This window comes from Vigna unguiculata, chromosome 11 (assembly GCF_037176805.1).
Source record: "Vigna unguiculata cultivar grain cowpea cultivar isolate G323 ecotype 2 chromosome 11, ASM3717680v1, whole genome shotgun sequence".
NCBI classification, from domain to species: domain Eukaryota; kingdom Viridiplantae; phylum Streptophyta; class Magnoliopsida; order Fabales; family Fabaceae; genus Vigna; species Vigna unguiculata.
The window spans coordinates 2604388-2626106 of record NC_140802.1 but is presented as its reverse complement, the minus strand read 5'-3'; the positions used below and the strand labels follow the sequence as shown (position 1 = coordinate 2626106).

The 21719-nt window shown below is 30.8% G+C and overlaps 1 protein-coding gene across 1 annotated transcript; it reads left to right on the top strand.

Moving 5' to 3' along the window:
* The first annotated feature begins 5266 nt into the window (after nucleotides 1–5266).
* Nucleotides 5267–21280, top strand: LOC114168581 (uncharacterized). The gene is given in 7 exon segments (XM_085668891.1): nucleotides 5267–5703; nucleotides 5706–7753; nucleotides 7755–8241; nucleotides 11778–14891; nucleotides 14894–15279; nucleotides 19704–20387; nucleotides 20452–21280. Coding segments are annotated over 7 exon segments (7869 nt in total). The 5' UTR covers nucleotides 5267–5318; the 3' UTR covers nucleotides 21217–21280.
* The last annotated feature ends 439 nt before the right edge of the window (nucleotides 21281–21719 follow it).

Here is a 21719-nt window from a genome sequence, read left to right as displayed (position 1 = left end):
AATTAGAATATAGCGGGTACAGGTATCCACGGGTACATATACTATGATACTCATACCCACCTCATTAACATTCGGGTATAAAAAATATCCGTACCCATTACTCGCGAATATTCATTTATAATATATTCATTTTCTATCTATTATAGATTTTATCTATGAATACCTGCGGTACGGATTTTTTTCATATCCCTAAATAAAACACTTCTTGTGAAGCTAGAGTTGCGACGAAGAGGGAATATTGACTCTATTGATTCATAAAAAGAAGAGGAAGTAATTAAGAATCTGCAACCTTTTGAAAACTTAAAGGAGTTGGCAATGTTTGACTAGGGTGGGAAACAATTTCCAAATTGGTTACAATCATTACCGAACCTGGTGTCCTTAGTGTTGGACGGATGTAAATCTTGCAAACGTTTACGTCTCCTTGGACTTTTTCCATTTCTAAAGGACTTGAGTATTGTTGGACTTGATGGAATCGTGAGTATTGACACTGATTTTCATGGGAACAACTCTTCTTCATTTATGTCCTTGCAAAGTTTGGCGTAATATGGGATGATGGAAAAAATGGGAATGCAAAGAATGTGTTTTTCCACGTCTAAAATATCTTTCTATAATTTCTTGTCCCAGGCTAGAAGGACACCTGCCAGAGGAACTTGTTCCTTTGGAAACACTAGAGATTAGAGACTGCCAACAACTTGAGGCTTCTGCTCCCATGGCTCTGGTCTAGAAACATGCATATGTTGTCTCTAAAGTCAATATGCATAGAAGATTGTCCAAAACTTGAGTCGTTCACTGAGGGAGATTTGGCGTCAAATCTTAAATTTATGAGACTCAAGAATTGCATTCAGAGACAATCCATTAAACTAGGAAGTACTCGATCTTCCCAATCTGTCCCCATTAAAATTGGAGTGGGCAGCAACCAACTTAGAGAAAAAGGAGAAAAGGGACATGAACATAATAAGCACGCTTCAACATAATTACTTCTAATAAAAAAATAATTGTGGTTTGGAAATTTTTTATCATATATCTTAGAAAAATTATCATATATGTGAATTCTGGGATACTTCTTAGTCGAAATACAAAGGTACATTTGTTTAATTCTTTTAAGTAAAAAACATTTTTGTGATAAGATAATTTATTAGTATTTTTTTTTTGGGATAAATATGTTTTTGGTCCCTCAAGTTTCAGCGAAATTTGGAATTAGTCCTTCATCAAAACTTTTGACCAATATAGTCCTTCATCTTTCAAAATGCGTGAATTTAGTCCTTTTAACCAAATTTTGTTAAGTTTATCTGACGTTTCGAACGCATTTCATGATAGTATTTAAGTTAACATTGAAGCAAAAATGTGTCAAACAGTATAAATAATTTAAATACTATCATGAAATGCGCTTGAAATGTCAGATAAACTTAACAAAATTTGGTTAAAAGGACTAAATTCACGTATTTTGGAAGATGAAGGACTAAATTGGTCAAAAGTTTTGATGAGGGACTAAACTCAAATTTCGCTCAAACTTGAGGACCAAAAACATATTTAACCCTTTTTTTTTTTACATGTTTAGATAACTTCAATTTCAATGCTATAATTATTTATTTGAAATAAAAACATATACATTTTTCAATCATAACTAAAGTTTTTCTTTCAATTGTAATCTATATAATAAAAGGAAAAAAAACGCTTAACCCTGTAAGATTATGATTAACTAACCACGCTCACATCCTCCGATATTAAAATAGATAATTATCTTTGTTACAATTTTAATAAAACTATGTCCATGTTCTTTCTGGTTTTTAAATAATTAACTTCTTTATATTTTTAATAAATGATATTCGTTTTTTCTTATAATTTTAATAAAATGACACTTACCTTCCTTCTTTTATTTAAAAGTATTATATTAGATTAAATAAAATTCAAAGAAAAATAAAAATTAAAGTTTTAAAATATAAAAATAAAGAACTTTTCAAATTATTTCAAATTATTTTATTTTTTTCAATTGTAAAAAATTATAAGGGTAAAAATGTAAAAAATAAAATAATTTGAGTATTTTTATGCTAATTGGTGAAACTATATTTTGAAGCAGCAAAAAGCAAATTTGATTAATACTTCTAGTATCCAGTATGGAGACCGAGTTTGTTTCTTATTTTGAGGCTACATTACATGATATATATAGTTGAAGAGTTTTATATATGACTTTAATTTGTGGTATTGAGCATAGTAGAACTGAGTTGATGATTGTCGATCCTTTTATTAAAGGCATGTCATTAAAGAATTTTAAGGATCATTTAGCGTGAATGGTACTTAGTTCTATGTTATGACAATCATTATTTTTACTTTGGTAAAACTCTTTTTCGACTTTTTATCATTTTGTTATGCACATATTTATTTATTTTAAGAAATTTCATTTGACCCCGATTAAACATATGGTTTACTCATTATAGTTAAGAAAATTTGATGAAAGACTTGATATATTGTGATACATGAGAGATAATACTTACTTTTGGAGGACATGTCATCATGATCCTTGTATTTTTTAGTTTCTTATATTGATTGATAATGGGATAAATGGACCAAATGAGAGAATGCTGAAAATTTCTCAAATATGTGATATGTTGAATAAGATGAGATATTTACATGGTCAAATATTTTTATAGATGCGTTCCATTTGTCAATTAATTTATAATTGTTGCATAAATTTTGATATTGTAATCACATATAATTGACAACAATTTATTATAACATATTTTACCATGGGCACATAATTCTATAAATTTTAAATTTCACATGTACTTTATGCTTTGGGTCATCAAATTTGCTCTTTTCCATTGTATATTATACCATCAAAGTTATAAAAGTTTAGAAAGTAAGGGTTTGAAGCTTTTATTCCTTTTTCCGCATTAGTTGCACACAACATTTTGTATTCTTTAATATAATATTATTCATCGATATTCTAATTCTGCCCCTCATTAAGTTAAGATAACAGAGTCCAAACTTGTAAATTTTTACTCAAAAATTTTTTTTCACACAAACTTTATGAACAGATCTGTCAAATTTTCATATGAACGAATCATTTGTATATCTATAAAATCTTTTGGATATCTATATTACATGAATAGTAATTATTGTAAATATTCCTGGCAATATTTATAGCATGAATAACCATAGTGAAAGGCATGGAGCTATTTTTCAATACAGATGTATGAATTGAAAGACCATTAGATGCTTTGAAATATCAAATGATGACATCTTATTTGTTTAGAATTCACATATGTCAAAATTTAAAAAATATCATCATAATATATATATATATATATATATATATATATATAATTTTCTCCTAGATGCTCATTATGTATCTATTTAAACGTTCCTTCCTCTCAATACTTTTACTGTCCCCTGTTAGAACCATTGTATTGTATCATTTATTATCATTCTCGAGTGTATAAATGAGTAAACATCATTTCTTATAAAGCATTGTAAATTTTAAACATATTTAGATTATACTGTTTAAAAAAAAAATTGTATTGTCACAACTTTTACTTCACTTTTCTAATGACTTTAAATTGTATATAGTTATATTCAATAATCACGCTTGAACATAATTACTACTAATAAAAAAACTATTCATGGTTGGGAATTTTTTATTATATATGTCGGAAAAATCAAATTGAAAAAGTTTGTCAAGAACACAACCTACAACTTTCTGTATACTGATATTGTTATTCTGATATGAATTCTGGGATACTTCTCCTTAGTCGAAATACATAGGGACATTTGTTTAATTCTCTTAAGAATAAAATATTTTTGGGATAAAATAATTATTTAATATTTTTTTACATATTTAGATAACTTCAATTTTAATGGTATAACTATTTTTGTAATAATTATTTATTTCAAATAAAAATGTATACATTTTTCAATCATAACCTAATGCACTAATACTTCAACTTGAGTGACGTGGTATCCGTGTTCAATATATCTATATATGATACTTTATAATACTCTTTTTTATATTTATCAATGAAATATTTTATTTATAAAACAATAATGTTTTTATGATGATAATAATTTATATTTTTTATGTTGACAACTTTAGTATATATGATTTTAATTTGAATTCATTCAATAACAATCATATATTTATTATATTTTTAAGAATTATTATACATTTTTCAATATTAATATATCACATATCATATTTTATTATTTTTAAAATGAATGGTTCGACATATATATCAGTACCACGATGAAATTTTTTATTATATTAAGATAATTTTTCAATATTTATTATACTAAAAATATCTTTTACCTTTAAAAATAAAAGTACCGTCTTTGTTATATTTATTTTTTAAAATTTTAAATTAAAAATTGAGTCAATAATTGGTGTATATTTATTTAGATTGTTTAGTGTTATATCTCGTCAATAAATAGTCTTTTACTGATCAGGACAAATAAGATCATTACTCAATAAATTCATAAAATTAATTTTTTTTTTGTTTAGAATAGTTTTAATCAGAACCTTCCTTTCATTTCTTTTTGTCAAACTCTAATCATTGGACTGTAAATTATGGACAGTTTTAAGGGTTTTCATTTTAAAATGTGACATATATAACACATGGGTAGTTTTTATTTATCATAACAAAGCTGTCCGTATTTATTCCCATCACCACAAACTAAACCTTTTAATAAACTAATGCAAATGTATTGTGCAACTTGATCATTTAATTACATTATTAGCTTGACTTTTGTAATAATTGTTTTTAAAATATATGATAAAATTTCAAAATTTATAAGTGTGTACTTGGAATTCATACAGCACTTGAAGTTATAGTTGGAAATAGAGCTAATGTAATTTGAAACCCAAAACATCAAAATATATATATATATATATATATATATATATATATATATATATATATATATATATATATATATATATTATTTACATTTTTGGTTCAAGCTCCCTCACCTTCCATATGTGAAGTTCCTCTTATCCATCGAAGGGATGGGAGAAGACACCCGAGTCCCGACACATCTAGTAGTCGGCGTATTTAAATATTTCTTAACATGTTTCATAGTTATAGGAGTCTACAATTCACTCTTTCAGATAATAATAATAATAATAATATTCATTAATGAATACAGCCGTTGAAGTTCGTGATCTGGGGAACACTAAAAAATTATTCTTTCACCAAACATCGAAGAAGAAGAAAATGTGAATGAAATATGTTATTCACCGTTTCATTACTCATTAACCTCTCTTGCACTGAGTCATTGCCAAAACCTAATACAGCACTTCAATCCACTCATCATTGTCTCTTACCATGGCATTAGAACTTGTTGGTGGTGCTCTTCTTTCTGTTTTCCTTGATGTTGCATTCAAGAAGTTAGCTTCTTCCCAAATTCTCGATTTCTTTCGTGCAAGAAAGCTTGATGAGAAGTTGTTGAACAATTTGAAAACCAAGCTGAACTCCAACCATTCTCTGGCTGATGATGCAGAGAGAAAGCAGTTCACGAATCCACATGTCAGAAACTGGTTGCTTGAGGTCAAAGATGCTGTCCTTGATGCAGAGGATCTCTCTGATGATATACAAATGCTCTACAAAAGACAAGTAGATGCTGATTCTGAATCTCAAACCTCTGCATGTTGTACGTTCAAGGTACTCAATTTCTTCAAATCTTCTCCTATTACTTCCTATAATAAGGAAATTGAGCTAGGATGCAAGAAGTCCTTGACAAACTAGATACTCTCTTAAGTCAAAGGGGTAATCTAGGATTGAAAACAGGTAGGGCTGTTGGATCTGGGTTGGGCAATGAACTGCCACAGAAATCACAAACAACATCGTTGGTTGTTGGAACTGATATTTATGGCAGAGATGATGATAAAAAACATATAGTTGAATGGCTGATATCCGACAACAACAATCCTAACCAGCCATCAATACTTTCTATTGTGGGAATGGGCGGGCTGGGTAAGACTACACTTGCCCAACATGTATTCAATGACCCAAGGATAAACGAGGCTAAATTTGATGTCAAAGCCTGGGTTTGTGTTTCAGACGAATTTGATGTTTTCAAAGTATCAAGAGCAATTCTTGAGGCTGTTACTGAATCAACTGATGATAGTAGAGATCTAGAGATGGTCCACAAAAGATTGAAAGAAGAATTGACTCAGAAGAAATTTCTTCTTGTTTTGGACGACCTTTGGTACGAAAACAAGCCTAAATGGGAAGAACTGCAGAAGCCTCTAATGTTTGGAGTCCAAGGGAGTAAGATTGTTGTGACCACACGTAGCAAGGAAGTTGCTTCTACTATGCGGTCAGAAGTTCACTCCCTAAAGCAATTGCAAGAAGATGATTGCTGGAACTTATTTGTTAAATATGCTTTTAAAGACGATGATACTCAACAAAATCCAGAGTGCACGGAGATTGGCAAGAAGATAGTTGAAAAATGTAAAGGACTACCTCTAGCATTGAAAACAATGGGCAGTTTATTATACAACAAATCATCTGTTTCAGAGTGGGAAAGTGCGTTCCAAAGCGAAATATGGGAATTTTCACAAGAGCGTTGTGATATTATCCCAGCTTTAGCAGTGAGCTATATCCATCTTCCTTCCCATCTGAAGGTCTGCTTTGCTTATTGTGCCCTGTTTCCCAAGGATTGTGAGTTTAAGAAGGAGCATTTGCTGCACTTGTGGATGCCTGAAAATCTCCTACACTATCCTTCAGCAAAAGTTTGCCAACAATACTTCAATGCTCTACTATCAAGATCCTTCTTCCAACAATCAGGTGAAAAGGAAGAAGTATTTGTGATGCGTGACCTTCTAAATGATTTGGCAAAGTATGTTGGTGGAGACATATACTTTAGGTGGGAAGTTGATCAAGAAGAGAAGATACAAAAAGTAACTCGTCATTTTTCAGTTGAACTTGGATACAATCAATATTTTGATGGGTTTGGAACCTCATGCAACACAGAAAGGTTACGTACATTTATGTCGACAGGTAGAACAAGTTATTCTTTCGGCGATTGGGGTGTCAATATGTCGATAGATGAATTTTTCTCCAAGTTTAGGCTTTTACGAATTTTAACTTTGTCTCATTGTTCTAACATTAAAGAGTTGCCTGACTCTGTTGGCAATCTTGAACATCTTCGAATGTTAGACCTCTCATATACTAAACTAAAGAAAGTTTCTGAAAAGATATGTTCACTCTCCCATTTGCAAATATTGAAGTTGAACTTTTGTAACTATTTAAAGGAGTTGCCTTCAAATTTTCATTTACTCACCAATTTGTGTCGCCTTGAATTGATATATACTGATGTGGGAAAGTTGCCATCAGGTTTGGGAAAACTGAAGAATCTTAAAGTAGTCATGGAATCCTTTTATGTTGGCCATGATAGGGAGTTCGGTATTCAACAGCTAGGAGAGCTCAACCTTGATGGAAGTCTATCAATTAGGGACCTACAACATATTGAAAATTCATTGGATGCATCAGAAGCATATTTGAAGAATAAAAGACTCCTTGTGAAGCTAGAGTTGCAATGGAGATGGAATATGGACTCTATTGATTCGAAGAAAGAAGAGGAGGTAATTAAGAATCTGCAACCTTCCGAAAACTTAAAGGAGTTGTCAATCTTTTACTATGGTGGGAAACAATTTTCAAACTGGTTATATTCATTACCGAACTTGGTGTCCTTAAGATTGTATAGATGTAAATCTTGTGAACGTTTACCTCCCCTTGGACTTTTGCCATTTCCCAACACTCAGGAAATTGTATCTCAGTGGGTTTCCTAATCTGGAGATGATTTCACAGGATCATGTTCATAATCATCTCGGGGGTATGACAATGGAAAAGTGTCCTAAATTTGAATCATTGCCTGCGAACATGCATATGTTGCTTCCATCTCTCAATGAGCTACACATAAGAGACTGTCCAAAACATGAGTGGTTTCCTGAGGGAGGTTTGCCATCAAATCTAAAAGTTATGACACTGAGTTGCTCTAGACTACTTGTTGGCTCACTGAAAGGAGCATTCAGAGACAATCCTTCTCTCAGAAGATTGTCCATTGAAAAAGTTGATACAAAATGTTTTCCTGATGAAGGTTTGCTTCCACTCTCTCTTACTGAACTAATCATGCGTGATTGTCCAAATCTAGAAAAACTGGACTATAAGGGTCTTTATCAACTCTCATCTCTCCAATCATTACGTCTTGAAAACTGCCCCAACCTTCGATGCTTACCAGAAGAAGGCCTTCCAAAATCAATTTCACATCTTCTCATAAGTGATTGTCCTTTGCTGAAACAGCGTTGCCGAAAAGGAGGCGAAGACAGAAAAAAAATCACTCACATTCAACACCTAAGCATACACCGGTGACGTGTTTGTTTTGAATAGTGATGCATTTGGTAGGTTACAATTATCGATCTATTTGTTGATCTATTTGTTGTACGTGTATATGAACTACTTTTCTCTTTCTTTTGGATTTGGATGTTTAGACGTGTTTCTTATATATATTTCTTTCTCTTACATGCTCATGATCATGATGCATATATTCAAACCTTCCTTTCTCTCAATACTTTTGCTGCGCCCTTCTGATATAACCATTTCATGAGGATATATCCGAAACCATGGTAAACATCATTTCTTTAGATATGGTGATAAATTTTAAATATAATTACTGATATTGTTTAAAAAAATTGTAATGTCACAAATTTTACTTCTTTTTTCTAATTAATTTAAATTGTATAAGTTATATTCAATAATCACGCTTGAACATATAGTTTGGTGAAGAACACAACCTTGCAACTTTCTGTATACTGATATTGTTATTCTGATATGAATTATGGGATACTTCTTCTTACTCGAAAGACAAAGGTACATTTGTTTAATTCTTTTAAGAAAAAAAGTATTTTTCTGATAAAATAATTAATTGTTTTTTTAGCATATTTAGATAACTCCAATTTCAATGCTACAATTATTTTTGAAATAATAATTTATTTGAAATAAAAACATATACATTTTTCAATCACAAATAAAGTTTTTCTTTCAATTATAATCTATATAATCAAAGAAAATAATACGCTTAACTCTTATAAGATTATGATTGACTACACTCACACCCTCCAATATATATTAAAAAAGATAATTATATATCTTTCTTACATTTTTTATAAAACTGTGTCCATGTTCTTTCTAATTTTTAAATAATTAACTTCTTTATAGTTTTAATAAATGATATTCGTTTTTTCTTATAATTTTAATAAAATGACATTTATCTTCCTTCTTTTATTTAAAAGTATTATATTAACTTAAATAAAACTATAAAAAAATAAAACTAATATTTTTAAATATAAAAGTAAAGAAATTTCCATAAATAATTATTTTTTACAAAATAAAATGTCGTTTGAATATAAGGATAATGAAATTTTATTTTAAAATAAAAATATGATGTATTTTTATTTTTTGTTTTACAACGATTTTCTCTTTTTTTGTCTTCTAAATCAATAACTAAGCACAAAAAACAGTATTTTGAAATTAGAGAGACATATTTAAAATAATAGAAAAAAATATATTTTTATCTTTGAAGTATTAGGTCAAATTAGGTAAAATTGAAAATAGTCCCCGATGGAAACTTAATCACCATATTCTTATTCTCTTAAAAGTATTAATTTTGATCTTTATTTTCTAAACATCTTTAAAATCTATCCTAAGTGGTTAACAGTGTTGCACTTCAGCTTCAGCATCCCTACTATGACATGTGTATCTACACATATGTAACACGTGTTATTTTTAATTAAAAATTTAAATTTTGAAAATGGAGGCTGCGTTTTAATTAATGACTTTTTAGGAGGTTTTTCTTCAAATAGAGCCTAGGGACTTCTCAGAAAAGCTTATCCTTTGTGATGAAAATGAATCTGTGTTGGCTCTTTTGTATGTGTTTTGTTGTTCTTGCTTAGGTTGTGCGTGATTGGAGGGTTATGGAATTGGGATACGAATTTGGAGATGATGAACAACCACACTCTTCTTCTTCTGGAAGTGATCAGAGAAATTCTTCTGAGATTGTCAATGAAATCCCTTTTGTGTTTCAAGTGTGTTTCCAGGTCATGGCTTTCCCTCATTTCCGATCCCTAATTTGGCGTTTCCCATTATGACCTAGCTGCCACACCCCCCTACCCCTAGTCTCTTTATGTTTTGACGAAGAAGGAGAAAACGAAGATGGAGAAGCTTTTCTAAGAAGCCCCTAGCTCTCTTTTTTTGGAAGAAAAAACACTCTAAAAAGTCAATAATTAAAACGCAGCCTTCACTTTCAAAATTCAAATTTTCAATTAAAAATAATATAACACGTATCACATATGTGTCAGTACACGTGTCATGATAGATACTGAATTGGAACACCGTTAGCCACTTAGGATAGATTTTAAGGACCAAAATTAATACCTTTTGAAAGAACATTGACTAAACGGTGCTTAAGTTTCAACCTCGCATGAAAATAAGGAGAAGAACACCAACAAAAATAAGAAGAAGAACACGAAAAATAAAATGGGTTGAAAAAAATCTAACATGAACCTTATGTCGAATGAATAAGAAGCAAAACACCAACAGAAATAGAAAATAAGGAGAAGAATACGAAATACAAAATGGGTTAAAAAAACCTAAACCTGAATCTTATATGAGACGAATAAGAAGCATAAGTTATGGAAAAAAAGGAAGAAGGAGCGGGAAACTAAGTTGAGCACGCCCATCAATTACTTTCTTCTTGTCCATTGAGTGCAGTGATATCAAATGCGGAGAAGGGAGAGAAGTGCCAAACATTAAAATACAGAAATACCACTGCAAATAGTGGCATCAGAAACATTAAGGTGAGGATAAAATGGTCTATTGATTAAAAAATATTGAGAATGACAAGAAAGCCACATCTAAGAATAAGAACAGGCGTCACAATATTAGAATGAGTATTTAAAGAAAACAAAAATTGAAAATGACTTAAAATCCATCTATTTGGACCGCTGTCAAAATTTTAAGAAGGGATAGAGAAGTAAATTCAGTGAATTTTGTTTTTCTCATATCGTTATAGATTTAGACATAATTTTAAAATTATTTTAGTTATTAATAAATTTTAATTTATAAATTAGTATATAAATTAATTACTATAGTAAGTAATTATTATTTTTTTCAAAAGTTTTCTTGTAATAGCAGTGATATGGACCTTATATGCTCGAATGCTCGTGGAATTTTACATTTTGGATGTTTAATGTGTAGATTATTCCAGTGAATGATGGGCAACAGACACGATCAATAGAACCAAATGAAGGTGACTTTTCCATTTCTATTCTTCATCAAATGATTATCCCTTTAATTTGTTGAAAAAAATGGTCGAAGACATGTCATTTTAACAATACTTAGTGACCTTTGTCTTTATAAAATATATGATTCGTCAGATAATAAACTATTTAGTTTCCATATATTGTATATACTATATATATTATATGTGATTAATTATTTTCTTTTCTTTTATGTTCAACTTGTTAATCTATTTTATTATTATATATAATACAGTGCAGAGCCAAAAAAATCACATAAAAGTTGATATATGAAGAAATAAAATAAAAGATTTTAACATGGTCTTCAATATATCTCTTAATTTAAATGATAGCCACTCATTCATAAATGGAATACAGCTGTTAAAGTCTGTGATCAATTATTGATTGACGCTGTATCGCACTGAGTCATTCGCAAAAGCTAATACAGATCGTGAATCCCTTCGTGCTTGTTTTACCATGGCCTTAGAATTTGTCGGTGGTGCACTTCTTTCTGCTTTTCTTCAGGTTGCATTCCAGAAGTTAGCTTCCCCTCAAATTCTCGATTTCTTTCGTGTAAGAAAGCTTGATCAAAAGCTGCTATTCAAGTTGGAAACAAAGCTGCACTCCATCCATTCTCTGGCTGATGATGCAGAGCGAAAGCAGTTCACTGATCCACATGTCAGAAGCTGGTTGCTTAAGGTCAAAAATGCTGTCCTTGACGCAGAGGATCTCTTGGATGATATACAAATGCTCTCCAAAAGAGAATTGGATGATGAAACTGAATCTCAAGTCTTTACGGGCTGTACTTGCAAGGTATTCAATTTCTTCAAATCTTCTTCTATTAGTTCCCATAACAAGGAAATTGAGTTTAGGATGGAACAAATCCTTGAAGTCTTAGAATTTCTCTCATGCCAAAAGGGTGCTCTAGGATTGAAAACAACTAGCGGTGTTAGATCTGGGTTGAGCAATGAACTGCCACAGAAATCACAAACAACATCGTTGGTTGTTGGAACTGATATTTATGGCAGAGATGATGATAAAAAACATATCGTTGACTGGCTGATATCTGACACCAACAATTCTAACCAGCCATCAATACTTTCTATTGTGGGAATGGGTGGGCTGGGTAAGACCACACTTGCCCAACATGTATTCAATGACCCAAGGATAAACGAGGCTAAATTTGATGTCAAAGTTTGGGTTTGTGTTTCAGATGAATTTGATGTTTTTAAAGTATCAAGAGCAATTCTTGAGGCTGTCACTAGATCAACTGATGATAGTAGAGATTTAGAGATGGTCCACACAAGATTACAAGAAAAATTGACTAAGAAGAAATTTCTTCTCGTTTTGGATGACGTTTGGAACGAGAACCAACGTAATTGGGAAGAAGTGCAGAAGCCCCTCATGTTTGGAGTCCAAGGGAGTAAGATTCTAGTCACTACACGTAGTAAGGAAGTTGTTTCTACCATGCGGTCAGAAGTTCACTCCCTAGAGCAATTACCAAAAGATGATTGTTGGAAGTTGTTTTCTAAATGTGCATTTCGAGATGATGATACTCAACCAAATCCAGAGTGTAGGGAGATTGGCATGAAGATTGTTAAAAGATGTAAAGGACTACCCCTTGCATTGAAAGCAATGGGAAGTCTATTATACAACAAATCATCTGTTTCAGAGTGGGAAAGTGTGTTCCAAAGCGAAATATGGGAATTTTCACAAGAGCGTTGTGATATTATCCCTGCTTTAGCTGTGAGCTATATCCACCTTCCTTCCCATCTGAAGGCCTGCTTTGTTTACTGTGCTTTGTTGCCCAAGGATTGTAAGTTTAAGAAGGAGCATTTGATGCACTTGTGGATGACTGAAAATCTCCTACACTGCCCTTCAGAAAAAGTTTGCCAACAATACTTCAATGATCTACTATCAAGATCCTTCTTCCAACAATCAGGTAAAAAGGAAGATGTATTTGTGATGCATGACCTTCTAAATGATTTGGCAAAGTATGTTAGTGGAGGCATATACTTTAGGTGGGAAGTTGATCAAGAAGAGAAGATACAAAAAGAAACTCGTCATTATTCAGTTGAACTTGGACACAATCGATATTTTGATGGGTTTGAAACCCCATGCAACATAGAAAAGTTGCGTACATTTATGCCGACAGATAGGAGAATGGATTTTTGCGCCTTTTGGGGTGTCAATATGTCGATACATGAATTATTATCCAAGTTTAGGCTTTTACGAATTTTATCTCTGTCTCATTGTTCTGACATTAAAGAGTTGCCTGACTCTATTGGCAATCTTAAGCATCTCCGACTCTTAGACCTCTCATCTACTACACTCAAAACACTTTCTAAAAAGATATGTTCACTCTCCCACTTGCAAATACTGAAGTTGAACTATTGTATGTATTTGGAGGAGTTGCCTTCAAATTTGCATTTACTCACCAGTTTGTGTCGCCTTGAATTGATAGCGAATAATGTGAAAAAGATGCCAATGGGTTTAGGGAAATTAAAGAATCTTATAGTACTCATGGAATCCTTTAATATTGACCATGGCAAGGAGTTTGGTATTCAACAGCTAGGAGAGCTCAACCTTGATGGAAGTCTATCAATTGGGGAACTACAGAATATTGAAAATTCAGTGGATGCATCAGAAGCATATTTGAAGAATAAAACACTCCTTGTAAAGCTAAAGCTGCAATGGAGACGAAATAGGGACTCTATTGATTCGAAGAAAGAAGAGGAGGTAATTAAGAATCTGCAACCTTCCGAAAACTTAAAAGAGTTGGCAATCTTAGAATATGGTGGGAAACAATTTCCAAACTGGTTACATTCATTACCGTACCTGGTGTCCTTAGAGTTGAATGGATGTAAATCTTGTGAACGTTTACCTCCCCTTGGACTTTTACCATTTCTTGAGTACTTGAGTATTGATGGACTTGATGGGATAGTGAGTATTGATGCTGATTTTTATGGGAGCAACTCTTGTTCATTTAAGTCTCTACAAAGTTTGGTATTCTCCCATATGCGACAATGGAAAAAATGGGAATGCAAAGCAGGTGTTTTTCCACGTCTACAACATCTTACTATAACTTCATGTCCTAAGCTGAAAGGAGAGCTGCCAAAGCAACTTATTCCTTTGAAAACACTATATATTAGAGACTGTCATCAACTTGAGGCTTCCGCTCCCAGGGCTCTATATTTACATCTATATGATTATGGAAAGCTGCATTTGGATTGGGCTACCATAAATAGTCTCACAATGGAAGGATCATTCCTGGAAATTGGTTGGTCTAACACTATTGAATATTTGTACATTTCCTGGAAGTCAATAAGTGATGATTGTGTCTCTCTAAGGATCTTTCCATTGGATTTCTTCCCAACACTCAAAAGGCTTGAACTCATTGGGTTTCCTAATCTGCAGATGATTTCAGTGGATCATATTCACAATCATCTCGAGCGTATGAGAATCAAAAAGTGCCCTAAATTTGAATCATTGCCTGCAAACATGCATATGTTACTTCCATCTCTTAATGACCTAGACATAGAACACTGTCCAAAACTTGAGCCGTTCATTGAGGGAGGTTTGCCGTCAAATCTAAAGATTATAACTCCAATAATTTCTCTAGACTACTTGTTGACTCTCTGAAAGGAGCATTCAGAGACATTCCTTCTCTCGAAAGATTGTTCATTGAAAAAGTGGATGTAGAATGTTTTAGTGATGAAGGTGTGTTTCCACTCTCTCTTACTGAATTATACATCCGTGATTGTCCAAATCTAGAAAAATTGGATTACGAGGTTTCTCGACTCTCATCTCTCCAATCATTGACTCTTAATAAGTGTCCCAACCTCCAATACTTACCAAAGCAAGGTCTTCCCAAATCAATTTCCTATCTTTACATAAGTAGTTGTCCTTTGCTGAAACAACGTTGCCAAAAAGAAAGAGGCGAAGACTGGGAAAAAATTTCTCACATTCAACGCTTGTATATACTGGAGTGATGGGTTTGTTTTAAATAGTGATGCATTTGTTGGGCAACAATTTATTTTGTTTTTGAATATGTATCAACTATTTTTCTCCTTTGTTGGTACTCCTGCATAAAGCTTCTAACAATTCATTCTCCCATTCCATCAATTTATTTTAGCATCATAATTATTAAGCCTCTCTCTCTCTTTATAGACTATTAGCTTTACAATTAAAAGTGGAGAGCACAGCCAACAACTTAGAGAAAAAAAAGGAGAGAAGGGACGTCAATATATATTTATATAAAAGCATGATTTATTATTTATTGTCAGTGTATATGTGAGGATATGGTGGTATATTTTAAACATAATTAGATGATGCTGTTTAAAAAAAAATTGTATTATCATAAATTTTACATCTCTTTTCTAAAGACTTTAAATTGTATATACTTATATTCAATAATCACGCTTCAACATAATTACTACTCAAAAAAAATTAAAAACTCAAAATTTAAATATAGTTAGTATGATAAGAAAAAAAAAGACTATATATATATATATAATATCCCAAATCTAAAAACAAAGAGATGATTCATTAAATAATACAGTGGAAAAAATATAAATCACCTAGGAGTCTTGAATGCAAAAACATAAATACATAAAAAATGAAGTATATTTATGTAGAAGGACAGGATCGAGAATGTGGTGGCTCTACAGCAGAATGTATGCTTAAAATAAGGTTTCATGGAATCAGAACAAACAAATATATTTTATAGAACTGATTGAATGAGCACATGCAATTTCAAAACTCAAACCTTCATAATTTGTAAATAAGAAAGGTGTTAGCATATGGAATAAGATAAAAATGAAGTTAAACTTAAAATGTTATAAACAAAAATTAGCATTTGCAAATAACTTTTGATTTCTGAATTCCAAGGTTCGTTTTTTTAATGCATATAACTTTTGATTGAATAATTGCTTGCTCTAAAAATACATCTCTTGAGCACGATACTAAATAATGATCTAATAATATGTTATAATAATGAATGATAAAATAAACTTAATAAATAATAAATATTATTAGGATAAACATCGAGTACTCATATATCATTTTATAAAGTTCATACGAAATTTAATTCATTTTTTACGAAATCAGTTTATTATTAGGATAAACATGAGTACTCATATACCATTTTATAAAGTTCATACTAAATTTAACTCATTTTTACGAAATCAAGATCAGGTTTATATTCATCTAAATTTATGTTATTTTTAATTGACATGAAATTTTCAATAATTTTAAACTAAAATTATATTGAAACAGAAAAAAAAGATCTTTCAAGAAAAAAAAATAGATAAACTAGTGATTGGAAGATATAATGTGTCTCAAAATTTAAGTTAATGTACACAATGTTTAAATCTTTTGATCAATTAATAAAGTTAATGAATATTTTTTAATTCTTAAAACGGTATAACATAAAAGTTAACAAATTGATTTGATTACATAGTATAATTATTTGTAACATTTAAAATAATAGTAAGATTTAAATGTTCTCATAAAATAATGGTCTGTCGACTTGTTCACATACACTACTAAACATTTTCATATTGCATGAGATTTTTTTCTTGCAAATTTGATAAAAAAATTTGCAAGAAATTTTTTTTTCTTGTTATCTTTTCTAAGAATCTTAATTGGCAGGTAATTCCTTCGTGGGTAATTATTTTCTACAAAATTATAAAATTCGTAAGTATTTCTTACAAAAATTGTTGTGAAAAGTGTTTTATACGAAATATTTTGCAAAAAAATTGGCAGCAATTTCCCACAATTTTTTTTTCATAACAAAATTTATAAGTATTTCCTAAAAAAAAATTTAAAAAAAAATTATAGGAAATATGAGTTTTTTTAGTAACGATATGCCAAATGCCAACCATATATAACGTGTGAAAGTGGAACTCACAGCCATAATCACAAATAAACTGTAAAATAACCAAATATTGTGCATGGTAGGTTCACTTTTTCAAAATTAATTTTGTACTACATCATATCTACGATGTACTGATACTTCAACTTGGGTCTCGTATCCGTGTTTGACACATATTCGTATTCAATATTTTAAGATAATTAATCAATACTTATTAATGAAATATCTAATTTATAAATTCGTAGTACACTAAAAGAAAATATCTGAATAATGACTCATTTAAGTGACAAAAAGTAACTAATCACTATATAGTAACCAATTTAGGTACCAATTTAAAAACTAAAAATCATTGGCAACTAAAATAATTCAAAAATATATAATTGGTCTTTAAATTAATAATTAAAATAATTTTTATTATGAATTGATTACTTAATTGATCACTAGCATTAACTAACAAGGTTTTGACTACCAAAATAATTGGTTTTTAAATTGATCACTAACATTAACTATCAGATTTTTGCTACAAAAAATAATTGGTCATTATTTAAGAGTTTCCTTGTAATGGTATTTTTATAATGACAGTAATTTATATTTTTTATGTGGATAGCTTTAGTATATATATAATTTTAATTTTAATTCACAAAATAACAATCATATATTTGTTATGTTTTTAATAATTATTTTAGAATTTTCAATTTTCATATATCATGTATATATTACGTATCGTATCCTATTACTTTGAAAATATACATATCGACGTACCGGATACATGTCATATCCGACACAAGTAACCAAAAATAATTAGTCATTGTTTAAGAGTTTTCTTGTAATGGTACTTTTATAATGACAATAATTTATATTTCTTTTGTGGATAGCTTTAGTATATATAGTTTTAATTTGGATTCACAGAATAACAATCGTATATTTATTATGTTTTTAATAATTATTTTACAATTTTCAGTATTCATATATCACGTATCTAATACGTATCGTATCCTATTATTTTGAAAATAGACATATTGACGTATCGGATAAATGTCGTATCCGACACACGTAACCAAAAATAATTGGTCATTCTTTAATAGTTTTTTTGTAATGGTACTTTTATAATCACAATAATTTATATATTTTATGTGGATACCTTTAGTATATATAGTTTTAATTTGAATTCACAAAATAATAATCATATATTTATTATATTTTTAATAATTATTCTACAATTTTCAATATTCATATATCACATATCTATTATGTATCATATCCTATATTATTTTGAAAATAAATATATCCATATACATGTTGTATCTCACACGTATGTCATATCCGTGGATCACATCGTATCAAACTATTAGATTAAGAGCGGTGCCCTACACAAATGTACAAAAATATGATTAGTACATTTCATTCACGTCAATCACAACAATAATAAACAGTTTTTTATTAGACGGTGAGATTAATATATAGATGAAATGTTAAGAATTTAAGTTACAAGAACAATAAACAATTTATAATAACGACAATTTATAAATTTATTATTTTAATATTTTAAATTGAAAGATATATGAACTTTTTTTAAGATTTTAAATTGTCCTTAAAACACTATCAGAGCTTCAAATTTCATTGAGTGACATAATTAAGATCGATCACTGCATTCGTTTGTCTTGACATATGAAATAAATGTTCCTATTATAAGTCCATTCAGTAATATCATTGGAATCAATCACCGTATTTGGGATGCTGTCCATTTCGCAGCTTAAAACTTTATTTTTAAAAGTGTTCAAAATGTAAAGAGAAAAACGAATATATAGAGTCATTGATGAATAATGTGAAAGTATTGGATACACTGTCAAACATATTTCGATTTACTTTTCCTTATTGTTGTATCTCTTTACTCAATAAATTCAGAAAGTTATTTATTTATTTTTTGTTTAAAATAGCATTACTCATAACCTTCCTTTCATTTTTTTTTTTGTTTATGTACAGGTTTAAGGGTTTTCACTTTAGAATGTAACGTAATACAAATGTATTGTGCAACTTGATAATTTAATTACAATTATAGTGTTAACTTTTGTAATAATTATTGTAAATATATGATTAAAATTCAAAAATTATTAGTGTGTATACTTGCACTCGAAGCTATGGTTGGAAATAGAGCTAATGTAATTTGAAACCCAAAACGTGAATATAATAAACTTTTATTATATATATTATATTTAGTTATTTGGTTGAAACTCCCTCACCTACCATAGGTGAAGTTCCTCTTCCCCATGAAAGGGATGGGGATGGGAGAAGACACCCGACACATCTACTAGTCGGTGTATTTAAATATTTCATAACATCTTTCAATGTTATAGCAGTATAATAATAATAATAATAATCATTAATGAATACAGCTGTTGAAGTATGTGATCTGGGGAAGACTAAAAAATTATTCTTTGACAAAGCATCGAAGAAGAAAATGTTATCGAATATGTTATTGTCTGGTTGATAACTCCATTAACCTCTCTTGCACCCGGTCATTGCCAAATCCTAATACAGCATTGTCTTACCATGGCTTTAGAACTTGTTGGTGGTGCTCTTCTTTCTGTTTTCCTTGATGTTGCATTTCAAAAGCTAGCTTCTCCCCAAATTCTCGATTTCTTTCGCGCAAGAAAACTTGATCGGAAGCTGCTATACAAGTTGGAAACAAAGTTGCATTCCATCCATTCTTTGGCCGACGATGCAGAGGGAAAGCAGTTCACGAACCCACATGTCAGAAACAGGCTGCTTAAGGTCAAAGATGTTGTCCTTGATGCAGAGGATCTCTTGGATGATATACAAATGCTCTCCAAAAGACAAGTGGATGTTGATTCTGAATCTCAAAACTTTACGGGTTGTACTTGCAAAGTACTTAATTTCTTCAAATCTTCTTCAATTAGTTCTCATAACAAGGAAATTGAGTCTAGGATGGAAGAAATCCTTGAAATCTTAGAATTTCTCTCAAACCAAAAGGGTGCTCTAAGATTGAAAACTGCTAGCGGTGTTAGATCTGGGTTGAGCAATGAACTGCCACAGAAATCACAAACAACATCGTTGGTCGTTGGAACTGATATTTATGGCAGAGATGATGATAAAAAACAGATCGTTGACTGGCTGATATCTGACACCAACAATTCTAACCAGCAATCAATACTTTCTATTGTGGGAATGGGCGGGCTGGGTAAAACTACACTTGCCCAACATGTATTCAATGACCCAAGGATAAACGAGGCTAAATTTGATGTCAAAGCATGGGTTTGTGTTTCAGATGAATTTGATGTTTTCAAAGTATCAAGAGCAATTCTTGATAGCACCATTGCTGGAAATAGTTTGGTCTGACACTATTGAATATTTGAGCATTAATTGGATGTCAATAAGTGATTATTGTGTCTCTCTAAGGATCTTTCCATTGGATTCCCTCCCAAGACTCAGGAAGTTGTATCTTGGTAGGTTTCCTAATCTGGAGATGATTTCACAGGATCATGTTCACAATCATCTCGAGGGTATGACAATCGTAGAGTGCCCTAAATTTGAATCACTGCCTGCAAACATGCATACATTGCTTCCATCTCTCAATGAGCTACACATAGGAGACTGTCCAAAACTTGAGTCGTTTCCTGAGGGAGGTTTGCCATCAAATTTAAAATTTATGAAACTCAAGAATTGCTCCAGACTACTTGTTGGCTCACTGAAAGGAGCATTCAGAGACAATCCTTCTCTCAGAAGATTGTCCATTGAAAAAGTGGATGTAGAATGTTTTAGTGATGAAGGTGTGTTTCCACTCTCTCTTACTGAACTATACATCCGTGATTGTCCAAATCTAGAAAAATTGGATTACGAGGTTTCTCAACTCTCATCTCTTAAATCATTGACTCTTTCTATCTGTCCCAACCTCCAATGCTTACCAGAGGAGGGTCTTCCCAAATCAATTTCAGATCTTCATATAATCAATTGTCCTTTGCTCAAACAACGTTACCAGAAAGGAAGTGAGGATTGGGAAAAGATTGCTCACATTCAAAATCTGGTTATATAGTAGTGATGTTGTTTGTTTTGAATAGTGATGCATTTGGTGGGTTACAATTTATTTATCTTTTGGATTTGGATTTTGGATGTGTATGAACTACTTTTCTCCTTCGTTTGGATGATTTATCTTTTGGATATGTTTGTTTTATTTTGTCATTCTCGAGTGTGTATATGAGTAAATACCCCAATCCATGGTAGACATCATTTCTTATAAACGATGGTAAATTTTGGAAATATTTAGATGATAGCGTTTAAAAATATTTTATTGTCACAAATATTACTTCTTCTTTCTAATGACTTTAAATTGTATAATATTGAAGAATCACGCTTGAACAAAATTCCTACTAATAAAAAAATATTTCATGGTTTGGAAATTTCGTATCATGTATGTTAGAAAAATTAAATTAAAAAAGGTTTGGTGAGAACACAACCTGCAACTTTCTGTATATGATATTGTTATTCTGATATGAATTCTAGGATACTTCTCCTTAGTCGAAATACTTAGGTACTTTT